The sequence below is a fragment of the Alexandromys fortis genome, unplaced genomic scaffold (genome assembly GCF_014885135.2).
Source record: "Alexandromys fortis isolate MF-2015 unplaced genomic scaffold, M_Fortis_MF-2015_v1.1 scaffold_27, whole genome shotgun sequence".
Taxonomy (NCBI): domain Eukaryota; kingdom Metazoa; phylum Chordata; class Mammalia; order Rodentia; family Cricetidae; genus Alexandromys; species Alexandromys fortis.
This window is the reverse complement of record NW_026067952.1, coordinates 23,382-39,177: the sequence shown is the minus strand read 5'-3', so window position 1 is coordinate 39,177 and position 15,796 is coordinate 23,382. Positions and strand designations below refer to the sequence as shown.

Here is a 15,796-nt window from a genome sequence, read left to right as displayed (position 1 = left end):
TGCAAAATTGTTTGAGTAGCCTCCTTCTGAGTTTGTAAAACTGAACCCATTGGTGTTGAATTTGGCACAAATCTCCAGCCAACCTGGATAGGTCTGTCCTAAGAATGGAAGCCAGGGCTAGGAACTACTGTGCATTGTGCCTTCAGCTCACCGGTCCTGTCATTCAGGCCTCATTCTCCAATCAGAGCCTCTTGCGGACCCACCAGTCAGATAGGTGGGAGGGTACTTCTGGGAGCCAGGCTTCTGGCTCAGGTTGTTTCCTGTGAAAGTCGGAAGTTGCCCTGTGTGTTGTGCCTTGAGCTCCACCGTGGGGAGAAAGCGGGTTAGCTTGGTAACTGCACCATGGTGAGTAAAAGAGCCTGTTCTCCACAGATAGGGAGAAGTGGCTGGCCTTGGTGAGAAAGAGGCTGCTGTCTCTAGACTGTGTGGCGCGGCTGACTGAGCTGCGAGAGGTGGTGTGGTGAGTCCTCCCCTGGTTTGGTGGGAGTCTGGGGGCTAGACAGAGTTCGGCGTGTTCCTGCTGGTTCTGTGTGGTCCTACGTGATCCTTACAACTCCCTGGCCCTGGGAGGCAGCCCCTGAATAACCTCACTCCGCCGGCTGACGTCACTATGAAAGGCGCGCTGTAGTCCTTGTATTGTCAGTGTGGAAGGCAAATTTGCCAAGCTCGGAGAACCCTGGTCTCTAGCATCTTCCAAAAGTTCTGCAGTTTTAACATTTAACATTTAGGTTTCGGATCCGCCTGGAGTTAATTTTGTGGGGCTTGTAAACGATTATCTCCTGTGTAGAGTGTTAGGAAAAGACGAGCAGCTCCGCTGGCGCAAAGAAGTCTAATCAGGTCAAATCAAACCAAATTAAAACGCCCGTGTTTTATTAAATGCACACTCTCGGGTGGCCGAGAGCACGGCAGGAAAGAAAACCGAGGAGCACGTGCAAAATACGGGACCCACGTGTTCTTCCTCTGGGCGCCCACGTAAATACCCGGTGGGAGTGGTCCTGAACCCTCCCTGGAATGCTGGGATTTGGAGTCCAGACCAACGCAATTCCTAGGCCTGGGGGCTGGGATGGATATCAAGGGCGGGGATGACGCTCCCAACTTAACATCACCACGGAGAGGCTAGACTGTGGTGTAGAAGAGTAGAATTAATTGTAATAGAATTGATGGTATAAGGATTTACCCGTTCTTAGGAGAACTTAAGTCACAAAGTAGAATTTAGGTAAGGGCGGGCTCCATCCCAAATACCCCTAAGATAAGTAGTACACTAACCATGCCTGTTAGAGAATGGTATGGGAAGATGGAAAGTTTGTTAAGCAGTATTAACCACCTTTAGAGCTGAATTCCCATAACAAGGGAGACAACCCTGATTTACAGCCAGCAGAAAGGCCCATCCATCCCTTTGTTAAAAGACAGGCCTCTAAATGCTGTCAAGGGGCCATTCCAGGTACAGTCAACATTAAGTCCTGGTGCACCATGAAGGTATATTAATTCTAGAACAGCTGATCTCTAGTCTTTTTGAAAATCATTTAGAGTCAAGGTCTTCCATATTGATTGAGGTGGATTTGAACCCTGTCTGTAGCCCTACAGGGCATTGCCCTTGGCTCTCCTCCCAACTGACTACCCTCAATTCTTAGTTTACAGGTCTGCAGCACCACAGTTCTAAAGTTACCAGTTTGAGTCTCATAGTGGGCTATCCATTGCAGTAACAGGAAAAGGATTTGCCCGTGGAGCGTGGCTTCTCCCTGTAGAATGAAAGATCAGTATACTGTGTACACTGCAGGGGGAAACCGACTAGACAATAGCTCGATCACAGACTGAAGCTGCAGGAGTCTTCATCATAAAGAATGACCTGAAAGGGCAGGGTGAACAACATTCTGTGTAATTTCCCAGCATGCATTAATTTCTTCCATGTGAATGAAGACAGACAGAATCGATGGGTGTACAATTTAGGTAGCTTGAACTATTGAATGTTCAGTTTCTAATTGTGGAGCTCTCTTATGCAGATGTGTGCAATCCTGGTTGACACAGTAAGTTAGCTCAGAGGTTTGAGACACAGGCCATTGGCTGGAAATCTGTGTCAGCTTACAGCACTCAGCAGCTAACATTTTACACGGGACAAAGTCATATAGTCTCTTATTAATGGCATTCATTAATGCTGGGAACAATATGACTTCACTGGAGGATAAGGCCTGAGAATAACATGAATAAGTTTTCCTTTTGGCAAGGCCTAGGAGAATTTAAAACATTTTTGGTAAGGCCAATAGATAGTTTGCTGTATAATTCTGGGCATGACTCCAGGAGCATATTGCTACCTGCTCTCCTTACAAAAATTATTGTTGATTGCCTTTAGTGTCACTTTCTTAGAGCGATAGATGAAATGAGTATTTTATTAGGAAAACTTTCCCCTGATGATTCTTCTCTGGGTGAGCCAGAGGGGATGTTGTTAAAAATATACAGTGGATCTGATTCAGCTCTTAAAGCCTTTGTTGTTTGAAGTGTTACCTTGAATTCAGGATTCTCAAGAACAGGATGCTGCCTTTCCAAAGCACCTTGTGAGTAGTCTGAAAGAGTCGCAGTAGTTCAAGACATGACATATTTGCATGATTGTCCTTGAGAGAATGATTCTAACCACAGGAGTCTAAGAGTAATGCAAAAGAATAGATGATATTAAGAGTTAATAGGAAGAATTTAAGAACAGGGAATGAAGTAGAATCATAGAAACCCACAATGCCCTCATTTCTCTGTGTCAATACTGCAGGAGCCAGTGTTGTAGGAAGCTGAGAGGAAGGGGATATGAGAACGAGGAATACCAGCGGTGCCAACTATTAAGAGCAAACTTTTTAGTTATGTCGCTAACAGGATGATAGGAAGAAGCCTGGTATGTCCCCTATAGGAGACAGCATAGTATACAATATAGACTGAGGTTATTCAACCTTGACTGAGTTGATTTTAGATTTGGTTAGAGCTGAAATTCTCTTTTACTTTGCATCATGATGTAACTGCAAATGTTGCCAACTGGACACACTGTTCTACCACCTGTAGGTGTGCTTAGTTAGTAAATACCTATACTCCTCAAGGTGTTCCACATAATATAAACAGAAGGAACATTGCCAAACTCCTTTTATGAGATTAGTTACCCAGATACTGAAACCATACAAAGACTCAACCAAGAAAGAGATCAATCTCTCTCATGAACATAGATGCAAATGTATTCAATAAAATACTGGCAAACTGAATCCAAGAACACATCATCTGTGGTCTCTATGTCTACATAACACTTGACCAGGACCTTTTCTAGCTTTCATTGTTTCCACCGAGAAGTCAGGTGTAATTCTAATAGGTTTGCCTTTATATGCTACTTGGACATTTTCCTTTTCAGTTCTTAATATTCTTTATTATGTATGTTTATTGTTTTGATTATTATGTGACAAGGGGACATTATTTTGGTCCAGTCTGTTTGGTGTTCTGTAAGCTTCTTTTACCTTCATAGGCATATCCTTCTTTAGGTTGGGAAAGTTTTCTTCTATGATTTTGTTGAGTATATTTTTCTGGGCCTTTAAGTTGGACTTTTTCTCCTTTTATCCCTGTTATTCTTAAGTTTGGTGTTCCAGATTTTCTTTGACCTATGAATCTATTTCCTCTATTGTGTCTTCAGTACCTTAGATTCTTTCTTCCATCTCTTGTATTCTGCTGTTTATGCTTGCATTTGTGGTTCCTGATCATTTACCCATAATTTCCATTTCCAGAATTCCCGCGGTTTGTGTTTTCTTTATTGTTTCTATTTTGGTTTTCAAGTCTTGAATCATTTTTTTCATCTGTTTGATTGCTTTTTCTTGGTTTTCTCTAAGGATTTTGTTGATTTCTTCCAATTTTTTTGTTTGTCTTTCCCCCCATTTCTTTGAGGGAATTTTTCATTTCTTCTTTAAGGGCCTGAAACATTTTCCTAAAGTTATTTTTCGGGCATCTTCTGCTTCTTCTGTGTTGAGGTGTTCAAGTCTTGCTGCTGTTAGAGCCACTGATTTTTTTCATTGTGCTGTGTTCCCCTTTGTGTTGTTCAGTGTGTTGTCTACCCATCTTTCCTCCAATTGGTGTAGTTGGGGTTGTGTCTCTGGTGGTCAGTCCTCCGCGTGCCAGTGAATCCTAGTCTCAGATGGTCTCTCCTTGTGGTGGAGTTAGGGCTATGGTTCCAGTCACAACAGATGTTGCTCAATGGCAGAGCAGAGGTTAGGGGCAGGTAGGTGGGCCTTCCTTGCCTACTGGCTTCAGTGGAAGTTGGGCGTGGGTGGGCAGGCCTTCCTTGTGTGCTGGCCTTCGTGGAGGTTAGGAGCTGGTGGGCCTTCTTTACCTGCTAACTCTAGCAGTGGTTGGGTATGGGCGAGCCGTCCTTGTCTCCTGGCACTGGTGGAGGTTGGGTATGGGCAAGCTGCTGGGCCATCTTTGCTTGCTGGCTCCAGCAGAGGTCAGGAATGGGCGGGCCTCCCTTGCTCGCTGGCTCAGGTGGTGGTTAGTCATGGGCAACCAGGCTTTCCTTGCCTGCTAGATCTGGCTAAGGTTGGACATGGCAGGAGGGCCTTCCTTGTCTGCTGACTCTACCAGAGGTCGGGTGTGGCAGGCTAGTGGGACTTTGCCTGGTGGATCCACCTTACCTGGTGGATCTGGCAGAGGTCCCCAATGTAGTCTTGACCTCCAAAAATAGCAATCCTGCCTCCAGAAATCTCAGAATGAGACTCCAAATCTGTCTTTATAAAGCTCTCATAAGCCCCTTTGTCTGCCTTTCCCCTGGGGTTTCCCTATTATTTTTCAGCACCCACAATGAGTTCAGCCAACCTCTTACCTTTAAAACCTTCTAGTCTCTGCAACTTATGGTGGATATCTGGTGCTGACTGGTTGACAAAAGCCAGGCTGACTACAGACCAATTCTCTGGTGCTTTCAGATCCCAGGGTGTATAGGTCTTATAAACTTCTGTCTGCCTCTCAAGGAATGCTCCTGGTGTTTCTTCAGGCCCTGGCATACCTGAATTTTGGACAGAAACCCCCATTAGAGTCTGGAGGTGGACTTTCAGCCTCTCCCTACATTTTTCTATGTAGAATCCCAACTGAGTCACATTACAGAAAACCCAACATTTATGAGATCTGATTTGGTGGCCAGTCTTCCCTCTGGGCCTGGAACCAATTTCTAAGCTTCTGTTCTAATCCTGTCCCTCTCCTCAGTAGTGAAGAGGACTTGGAGCAGTTGAAAACAATCATCCCAAGTTGGTTGGTGAGTGAAAATTACTGAATACAACAGGTTCAGTGAGCCTTGCTGGCTTCTCAGAAAACTTAAGATTTTATAATTTCCAGTTATAAAGTTGCTGGTGACCAAGGGCTGGTGACTAGATGTTGCCTGTCCCCAGCATCAGGTTGGTCCACAGCATGCAATGGAAGGGCCATGGAATTCTCCCCAGCTGGTCACTCCTCCCTTTGAGAATGGGTGTGTATGTGGGGAGCTCCTTCATCCCACCCCCTCTGCCTTCCTATACCTCTCATCCTGGGGTACCTGGGGGTAAAGTGGTGGGATAGAAAAGCACCCTTTCTCCCTGTTGCCTGGAGAAAGAAAGAAAGGGTACAGGGGCGCGGTAGGCAGTGGTCTGTCCCCCTCTCTCCTTTAAAGAGAATGACCCCATTCCTAACACAAACATTTTGTAGTGAGTCATCAGCTTTTTTTTTTTTTTTTTTTTAAATAAAATGAACGAGAATTAACATAATATGGCCAAATCTCATACCTCCTCTGGCCTTTTACAACTTACTATACATCCTCAGGTTCCTATCTCTGCTCAGACAGCCTTATCTTTTATTTATCTTCTTCTTCTTATTTTAGTCTCTTACCTTTTCTCTTACTTTCTAGACATGAAAACTTTTTATCAAAGTCCTTCTTGTGGTTTCCTTTAGTAGTCTAGAATATTGTATACCTTTAATATTTAAACAAGAATCATACATATACCAAAGCAGAAATAACTCTAAATTTGCATCATCACAGTAAAACTTGTACCATGAGAAACATCTAAGACTAGCAGTAGGGTTTTCTTTTTCACCCTAACCAATGATAATCAGCTTCCCCAGCCACCACAGTGATAAGCCATTCGTTCTCTGTTAGGCACCCAAAGTCCTGCCATGTCCTTATCAAGAATGCTTTCACCCCCTCCAGATAATGAGCCCTAAGTCACTGACTTGGGTTTGAAAGTCCTTGGAGCGGTCCAAAATAAGACTCCAGGGAAGAAGTTGAGTTTGACTGACCTAAGAGAAGTAAATGAGGTAACATTACAAACAACAGGAAAACACAAATATAACACTGACAGAAATATATCAGCACAGCACTTAAGAAAGAAACCAGGAACCAAAGCAGGCTGATGGCATGTCTCCCTGGGGAGTTCCGTTTTGCAACAGGTGTGACCTGTGTTCCCTGTTCAACCAAAGGGACCCTCTGTCCCATCCAGGTGGGCCCAGGACATCTCCCAGCCCACGTGGCCTCTAATGCATCCATCAGTCAAAACCCCAGCCTACAGATTCAGTTAGTTTGAGCCACCCAGATGGGGGGAAAAAACACAAACCACAGAACAAGGAACAGAACAGACCCAGACACAGAGGGCTCACTTCACTTACCAGCCAGCCAGGTTATCAGACGCTCATCATGGTGGGATTCTCTGGGGAACTTTACAGACAATGTACCAATTGTTAGGGTCTGAGAGAAGCCTCCAAGGAAAAACCAACAGCCATGTATGTGATAACAAGAGTGCTTTATTGGTTCCAATGTAGCACTTGGCGGCCACTAAGAAAGGTCATAAGCTTCTTTAAGCAGAGTTTGTGAAATTTCAGGGAGGAGAGACTAATCTGTGACTGATTGATGGAGGAAAGATTAGTCTGGGGTCTGATTGGTTAGAGGGAGGTATACAATATTCTGTCTGTGTATATGCCTGCAGGCCAGAAGAGGGCACCAGACCTCATTACAGATGTTTGTGAGCCACCATGTGGTTGCTGGGAATTGAACTAGGGACCTCTGGAAGAGCAGGCAATGCTCTTAACCTCTGAGCCATCTCTCCAGCCCGAAATTGTTGTTTTCTTATGTTATTCTGAGTGAAAAAAAAAACAGTCCTTATGGGACAATAGATCAGTTATGAAGCATATCCTAGCATATTTCTGTTCTTCAAAATTATACAGATTAATGAGAAGTCATCTTCCTGACTATCCATGGATATATGTGTTCACAAGATTGAGATATAATCATGAGATTACATATACATATCATATGAGATACACATTATAGTGCAGATATTGGGGAGATACCACAGTTGTTTCTGCACATGGGGAATTACAGAGAGAAGCAACAGTTTCCAGAGTCAGTAGTTCCATAAGCCTTGCTTGAACAAGGTTCTCCTCCATCAGAGAATTATTCATCTGGTGGGTTGACATCAGAATTATCAATTGCTATCTGCTGCATTTGCATCCTGGCCCACAATAGCTCTTGACAGTTTCTGCTGACTTCATAAAAATCTCCCATTTCTTTCCATTCCCCCCCTAGAAGTAGTATACACGATATTATTCTTTTTAAGAAGCTTACTTGGTAAGAGGCATAGTTTGTACAGGACCACTTCACCCCAGCCTTTATCTTTTCTACCTTCTCCATTTCCTATCTTTCTCATTTCTGGCACCTCCACCTCAGGACCCTCACTGGAGAATAACCTGTTACTTTTTGTCACTGTTATACTTAAGAAATAATTCTGGGAATATCTTTGCTGTGTAAATCTCCCATGTGCTAAGTTCCTGTCCCTATGTAAATTGTTCAAAGTGTACCTAACCTAAAATAAGAATGACAGGAAGTGTGTAATGCAAAGTCTGTTCTAAGCTGGCTCCTCTTTGAGCATTAGAGTAAGGTGAAGAAGCATACTAGTACTAAAGCAGTTTTCTTTATTAAACTCTTAAGTGTGTAGAGTGAGTTCTTCTTGGGAAGGCATATTGATTCTAGAACATCTGCACTTCCAGCCTTTTAGAAAAATATTTCTGAAACAAGCTCTCCTATGTTGTTGACTCCAGTAGCCTTGATCCCAGTCTGTTGCTCTCCAGGTCATTGACCTGGCTATCCTCTATAGTACACTTCCTAAATTCTTAAATGACTGTACAACCTTGGAATTTTCAAATTTTTAAATTATCAACTACCTATTGCAGTCACAGGAAAAGATTTCCATGAGGAACATGACTTCTGCCTTCACACTAGAATATGGAAAATAGTTCATTGTGTACACTGCAGAGGGGAAACAAGGTCAACAATTAGCTGCTGGAGTCACAATTATGAAAAAGGACTTGATTGTGGCAGGGGGAGTAGTTTTGTAATTTCTAAGCGTGTATTAATTCATGTCCTGTGACTGAAGGCAGACCAAATTGGTAGTTTTTCCACATTGAGAAGGTTAGCTTGAGCCAAATAAAGATCTTCCAATTAGGGAACCTACCTTCCTTCCTTCCTTCTTTCCTTCCTTCCTTCCTTCCTTCCTTCCTTCCTTCCTTCCTTCCTTCCTTCCTTCCTTCCTTCCTTTCTTTCTTTCTTTCTTTCTTTCTTTCTTTCTTTCTTTCTTTCTTTCTTTCTTTCTTTCTAAGTATACAATGTACTGCTGGCAAGGAAGGCACCAGCTCTCATTACAGATGGTTGTGAGCCACCATGTGCTTGCTGGGAATTGAACTCGGAACCTCTGGAACAGCAGCCATTGCTCTTACCCTCTGAGCCATCTCTCCAGCCCTAGGGAAATTTTCTGTGCAAATCTGTTCAGTCCTGCTTGACACAAAGATTGGTAAACAGAACTTTGACTGTTCCTGCAACATCTCTGGCTTTTATTTGGGAAAATGAAGAGTGACCTGTTCAAGGTTGAAATACCAAAGCTGTAAGATACCTGCCATGGAGCGGTAGCTACATATATGGAATAGCAGTACACAGAGAAAGATGTATGAGAAGCCCTTGGAAGCTGAAGCCCCATGCATCTGAGACAGAGCTGTAGGATTTGATGTTCTGTCCTGTTGTGCTTCAGTCTTGCCTTCACTATGTTCCCATTCCTCTCTTTTGGAGTGCAAATGGATATTCTGTGCCATTGTTGTATATTGGAAAGATGTAACTTTGAAAATCATTGAAGTGACTAAATGCAATTTCTTCACGGATGACATGGGTCAGAATCCCTAACACTTTGCAAGAATTTTAGCATAAACAAACAAACAAATAAATGTGGGCTCTGAGATCTATCTTTTTTGTTTCTTTGAATGATTTTTACCCAGGAGTCCAGGTCTTAATATGTACTTCTGAACTGATGCATAGACTAGGTTGGCATACAACTCAGGGGCAGATAAACCTGCCTCTGCCTTCTGAGTCCTGGGGTTAAAAGGCATGAGTCAATATGCCCAGATTGCCCATATTATTTTTCATTTTTTGTAGTTAGTAATTGTTTAAATAATTTCTCTAATATGTACTTTGTACTGTTGATTGTTTACTTGTCTCTTTATGTTTGTTTATAATTATTTCTCTTGCAAGGTGATAGCCCATTCAAACAGTACAGAAATGTCAGAGGTGAATCTCCTATTCAGTTTCCTTCTAAACTAACTTGGTAAACACATTATAATATCCTTGTCATAGAATAAGTATGGGGAGCACCAGAATTACATGACTATGTTGTCAAAAAATTATACATTTACAATGTCAGTATCACAGTTTTTGTTGTTTACATGTGTGGGGTATTTTAGAATACAGTGACCTATGGTGATTTACATATCGACTTCACTTGGAAAGAATGGGCTTTGCTGGATCCTTCTCAGAAAAATCTCTACAAAGATGTGATGCTGGAGACCTACAGGAATCTCGCTACTATAGGTAAGACTGAATTTTCCTTTATGTTTTCAAATAAGGGGACAACTGTTCCTTGGTTATTAATGTTCTTCTGTAATTTGATTGAGGAAGAGGACAAATGAGGTATGTAACAGGAATTCTAATTGTTCTTAATAAAAACCCAGAGACATTGGGGTTAAAGGTGAAGATCAGAGAAGTAGCTAGAGAGTTCCCACCTCTATCAATAGTCAGACCAAATGAACAGTCCTGTCCTCATAATGACTGCAGACTGCATTGAGCTCCTGTCTCCTCCCCCTTTATATTCATCTCTAGTGCTGGGATTAAAGGCATGGGATCCCAAGTGCTGAGATCATCTTTTATGAGCTCTGTTTCCCTTTTTGATTGGATCAGTTTTTGTAGCTCAGGGTGGCCTTGAACTATCAGAGATCCATCTGCCTCTGTCTCCCAAGTGCTGGGATTAAAGGTGTGTACCACCACTGCCTGGCCTCTTTGGCTAACTAATATGGCTGTTGATATTAACGGTGTGTAACACCACTGACTGGCCTCTATGACTGTGTCTAGCTTTGTGCTCTGATCTTCAGGCAAACTTTGTTAGATCATAAACAAAATATTACCACAGAGGTGAATAAATCAGGCATGGATCTAGGGTTCACTGAAAATGGTAACTTAAGTTTTACACAATTTTCAATAATATACCATATACTTTCTTGTACTATATTTTAGGATACAATTGGGAAGACCATAGAATTGAGGAACATTATCAGAATTCTAGAAGACAAAAAAGGTAATTTTTATGTGCAAGATGATACAAATGTGCCTCTGAAGAAATTGTAATGTGTCCTTGAAGTTTTAAAGAAAAGCAAGCATGTAAATAAAATAAGCACAACTTAAAAGTGTATGGATATTTACAAAATTCTCACAAAACCATATACTTCAATTTCAGAAAGATGAATTGAGTTTGCCAGGCATTCCACTCAGGAAGAAGACTAAGAAACAATGCCTTACCAGATATCACTATTTGATCAAAGCCTCATTATAGCTATGGTGTAGAACTGCCAATCCATTTAGTTTTGTACCACTCATGTTACAGAAGGCACACACGTTGAAGAGGTGATATGTATATGTCCAAACCTTCTAATAAGCAAATGGTCCATGGTAAAGCAATGTTACTCATATACTTGTTTTAACTTTACTAAGGTAAATGAGAAGAGCAGTTGAAGTCAAGAGTCAAGGGGTGTTTGTTGTGGAGAAACCTTAAACACTATACCACATTTATGAGAAACAGAAAGTAAAACTATAAATTCAATGTGGAAACTATTTATTTGTTATTCTTCCTTTTCTAGGTATATCATGTCACTCTGGATACAAGACATATGAGCATAGGGACATGGAAATATGTAACATAACCCCTCTCAGAACGATTAGAAGATTTGTAGTAGTCCCCACTTTTGAGTAGATTTGTTGAATTTGATTCAGGTATACAAGTGGTTGGGTTTGCAACTTTACTGTTAATACATCAACAAAAATCACACTGCAAAAAAGCCCTATGAGTGCTAGGAATGTGTAAATAATTCCTTTTGTCCTAGTTCACTTAGCTATCACTCACAGCATAGGAAAAATTTTGAATGCAAGAAGTGTGGTAAAGATCTGAGTTTTTCCAGTTCTTTTCAAATATGTAAAAAAAAAACATTTAGAAAGAAAGATTCTATAAATGTGAGCCATGTAATAAAGGCTTTTACTATTACAGTTATCTTCAAAGATGCAAAACAGCTCTTAATGAAGTAGAAAAACATGAGTGTAAATAAAGTGATAAAACCTTAAGATCTCATTCCTCTTTACAATCAGACTAAATTGATGAAATTAATTTATACAAATATGAAGATTCAACAGTGTAATGAATGTGGTAAAACTTACATGTGCCAATTATTCTTGCAGGTATGAAAGAAGTCATACTGGAGGGAAAACATCTAAATATACTCTATGTGTTAAAGGCTTTGCAAATCATAATCACCTTCAAAGGCTTGAAAGAATTCAGACTGGAAAGAAACCCTATAAATGTAATCAATGTGGTAAAGCATTTGCACATCGTGGTAGTTTCCGTGTCCATAAAAGAACTCATACAGGAGAGAAACCCTATAAATGTAATCAGTGTGGTAAATCCTTTGCATGCCCCAGTAATCAACGATTACATGAAAGAATACATACTGGAGACAAACCCTATAAATGTGATCAATGTGGTAAAACCTTTGCACGTTCTTCTAATCTCCATATACATAAAAGAACGCATACTGCAGAGAAATCCTATGAATGTAATCAATGTGGCAAAGCCTTTGCACGTCAGAGTCATCTTCAATGCCATGAAAGAACACATACTGGAGAGAAACCCTATGAATGTAACCAGTGTGGTAAAGCCTTTGCACGTCACTTTACTCTTCAGATACATAAAGGAACACATACAGGAGAGAAACCCTATGAATGTAATCTGTGTGGTAAGTCCTTTGCTTGTCACCGTACTCTCAAATTACATAAAAGAACACATACTGGAGAGAAACCCTATGAATGTAACCAATGTGGTAAAGTCTTTAGATATCGCTGTAATCTTCAGATGCATAAAAGACTGCATACTGGAGAGAAACCCTATGAATGTAATCAGTGTGGTAAAACCTTTACACATCACAGGCAACTTCAAAGTCATAATAGAACACATACTGGAGAGAAACCCTATGAATGTAATCAATGTGGCAAAACCTTTGCATATCCTAATGCTCTCCAAATACATAAAAGAATACATACTGGAGAGAAACCATATGAATGTAGTCATTGTGGTAACACCTTTGCACATTACAGTACTTTTATAAGACATGAAAGTATACATACTGGAGAGAAGCCCTATGAATGTAATCAATGTGGTAAAGCCTTTGCACGTCAGAGTCATCTTCAAAGCCATAAAAGGACCCATACTGGAGAGAAACCCTATGAATGTAATCAGTGTGGTAAAGCCTTTGCATATCAACATAATTTTCAAACACATAATAGAATACATACTGGTGAGAAACCTTATGAATGTAATCAGTGTGGTAAAGGTTTTGCATGTGTCAGTACACTTCGGAGTCACGAGAAAAAATACTGCAAAGAAACCCTATAAATGTAGTCTGTTTGGTAAAATTTTGCCCTTTATGGGCTGGAGAGATGGCTCAGAGGTTAAGAGCACTGCCTGCTCTTCCATAGGTCCTGAGTTCAATTCCCAGCAACCACATGGTGGCTCACAACCATCTATAATGAGATCTGGTGCCCTCTTCTGGTCTGGTGGCATCTATGCAGATAGAACACTGTATCCATAACAAATAAATAAAAATCTTTTAAAAAAAAAAATTTTGCCCTTTATATAGAAGTAAACTTTTTGTATGCAATTAATCTGTTAAAGCCTTTGCATATTATATCAATATTTGTGTACCTAAAAAAAAACTAATAATGAAAGGGCTTCTTACTATAAAGTATTTGGTAAGATTTTTAGCCAACACACCTACATGCAGTTATATAAGAGTATTCAGGAGAAAAACAATTGACAATGTCATCAATCTGTTCAAGCATTGTGGTGTCTATCTTTATTTTGTTTTTACCTGCAAATCCTTGTTGGGGGGAGACCCTTTGAATTTAAATGATAAGGTAACCCTTCTGTATTTCATATTTCTCTTTAAGTACATGTAATAACCAATTCAGTTGTAAACCTTTATGGATTTGTGATAGTGCCTTTTCTGTTGTGATAAAATATGTCTGCATCAACTTATGAAAGAGTTTAATTTGGTCCTTGGTTCCAGAGAGATACAGGATCAACATGAAAGTGGCAACAAGTGTCAGATATATCAGTTAAATCAGGAGGCTAAGAACTCACATCCTTAATTTGTAGCATGAAGCAGAGTGGGAACTGGAGGTGTGTGACTGTAAATTCTCAAAGCATACCCCCAGTGACAAATTTCCTCCAGCAGGGCAGCATTTCCTAAATCTTCCCAAATGATTCCACCAACTGATAAGTACTAATTTCTCTGACTTCAAGCCTACATACTTGTTTTCTGTTGTATGAACCAATTCATGATGAAGAAAAATTCTTTAAATAACCCTTTAGATGCCTCAACATCTGTGTCACAAGAATAAATGTTTATAAAATAAAAATTTTCATGAGTGAAATTTTGTTTAAAGATTTGTTTTAATTTTAATTATGTGATGTCACTGTGTATTTGTTTGAGTATATGCATTTGTATGCTGGTTCCTGAGAAGGTTAGACCCTCGGATTGTCTTGTAGCAGGAATTACAGGAAGTTGTCAAAAACCAGAACTTAGTCCTGGGAATGAACTTTTCTTAACTGCTCAGCCATGTCTCTAGCTCTGTAATATTTTAAAGCCTATTTGTATAATTTTGAACTAAGGAAATAAGGAAGAGCTCATATATGGGCAAAAACCTGTTCATGTAAATGATTTCGTAAAGATTTTAGACCTCACAGTTGTCTTCTGGCTCAAGACAAAAAGTTTGTTTCATTTCTTATTCATATAACCTTCAGGGATTATGAACCTTACCATGTTCACTGAAGACAGACAGTGGAGATCACTGCATTGTGGTTTCTATTTGTTTTTTTTTTTTAAGATTTATTTATTATGTATACAACATTCTGCCTCGATGTATACCCGCATGCCAGAGGAGGGCACCAGATTTCAGTACAAATGGTTGTGAGCCACCATGTGGTTGCTGGGAATTGAACTCAGGATCTGGAAAAGCAGCCAGTGCTCTTAACCTCTGAGCCATCTCTCCAGCCCCTGTGGTTTCTATTTTGAAACATTTGAGGGAGATTCTAGAGTGTGCTATATGTGTGCCAAGTCCACTTAGTGAAGTTTATTTTGTGGTCCTCATATTTCTTCTGTGGCTTTCATTCATCTTCTATTGTAGTTTTCTTAGCAGTATGTATTTTTCTGCTACAATGTATAGAATGGGATTGCCATCATGTAAGTGGCCCATTGTTTATTTAGAGTTATCATACTTTCCAATAACGGTATCTGTGAAAGGATGATAGGTTGTTGTTTGTGGTTTTGTTTTTCATATTTTCACAAATTCCCTTGAGATTTTGTTGATTTTTTTTCAGCCTGCCTTGGCTATCAGTAATTATTCAGGGATACATTTGAACTCATGACCCACATTTGTCAACCTCCTGAGTACAAGTCCAAGGATAGATGATGTACCTCCAATGTATGCTGTTTTGTCAACATGTTTTAACAATGTTAAAACAATAGCAGAGAATATAAGAAACAGTAAGTATCTCATGTGTATCCAAAGAAGTATTTTCATATATCTGGTAGGGAAGTAATAATGTAGAATAATCAGCAATAAATTGTATATTTCACAATATAGCTTGATGTGCTATGAATATGTATAATTTGGAGTTACATGTGTGTTTATATTCCCATCAGTTGTCCATTTGGCACTTCATCTCGAAGTACTGCATTCTAAGGAAATTATCCAGAGATGCCAGATAAAATGGCAAGATTTAAGCATAAAAATAGCAATATTAAAGAAGCATTTCTGTGTGTGTGTGTGTTTGCATGCACGCTGTGTGTGTGTAATATAATTATGATCTTTTAGGTCATAACAGATACGTGGAGACCATAAGACAACTTTGTGGGGTCTACTCTTTTCTTTCTTCATATAGTGATCAAAATGAGGTTACTAGCCTTGCACACCACATACATTTCCCACTGATCCATCTCGCTGATGCTCAAGTATGATTAGCTGAAAATTTGCATCACAAAGTAGTGTCTTACTTTCAGATTGTAAACGTATTTTCCTGCTCACCACACCTGGATGTTGGATCCCTTTCCTGTTTTCTCATTGTGATCTATGAGTTTCCCTTTTAACAAAGAAAAATAATACCCAGAGCTAGTGGGTATTATTTCGCAT

At 40.2% G+C, this 15,796-nt stretch overlaps 1 protein-coding gene across 1 annotated transcript; it reads left to right on the top strand.

Moving 5' to 3' along the window:
* Positions 1-222: 222 nt before the first annotated feature.
* On the top strand, positions 223-14,038 carry LOC126506996 (zinc finger protein 431-like). The gene is made up of 5 exons (XM_050151067.1): positions 223-345; positions 5,209-5,257; positions 9,751-9,877; positions 10,577-10,637; positions 11,789-14,038. The coding sequence occupies exons 3-5, from the start codon at positions 9,844-9,846 to the stop codon at positions 12,996-12,998; spliced, it is 1,305 nt and encodes a 434-aa protein (XP_050007024.1). The 5' UTR covers positions 223-345; positions 5,209-5,257; positions 9,751-9,843; the 3' UTR covers positions 12,999-14,038.
* The last annotated feature ends 1,758 nt before the right edge of the window (positions 14,039-15,796 follow it).

Excerpts from the sequence above, each read along its gene's own strand:
- LOC126506996 (XM_050151067.1), top strand. The coding sequence starts at position 9,844 with ATGCTGGAGACCTACAGGAATCTCGCTACTATAG. Across the intron at positions 9,878-10,576 it reads CAGGAATCTCGCTACTATAG|GATACAATTGGGAAGACCAT; the intron begins GTAAGACTGAAT and ends ACTATATTTTAG. Across the intron at positions 10,638-11,788 it reads AATTCTAGAAGACAAAAAAG|GTATGAAAGAAGTCATACTG; the intron begins GTAATTTTTATG and ends TTATTCTTGCAG.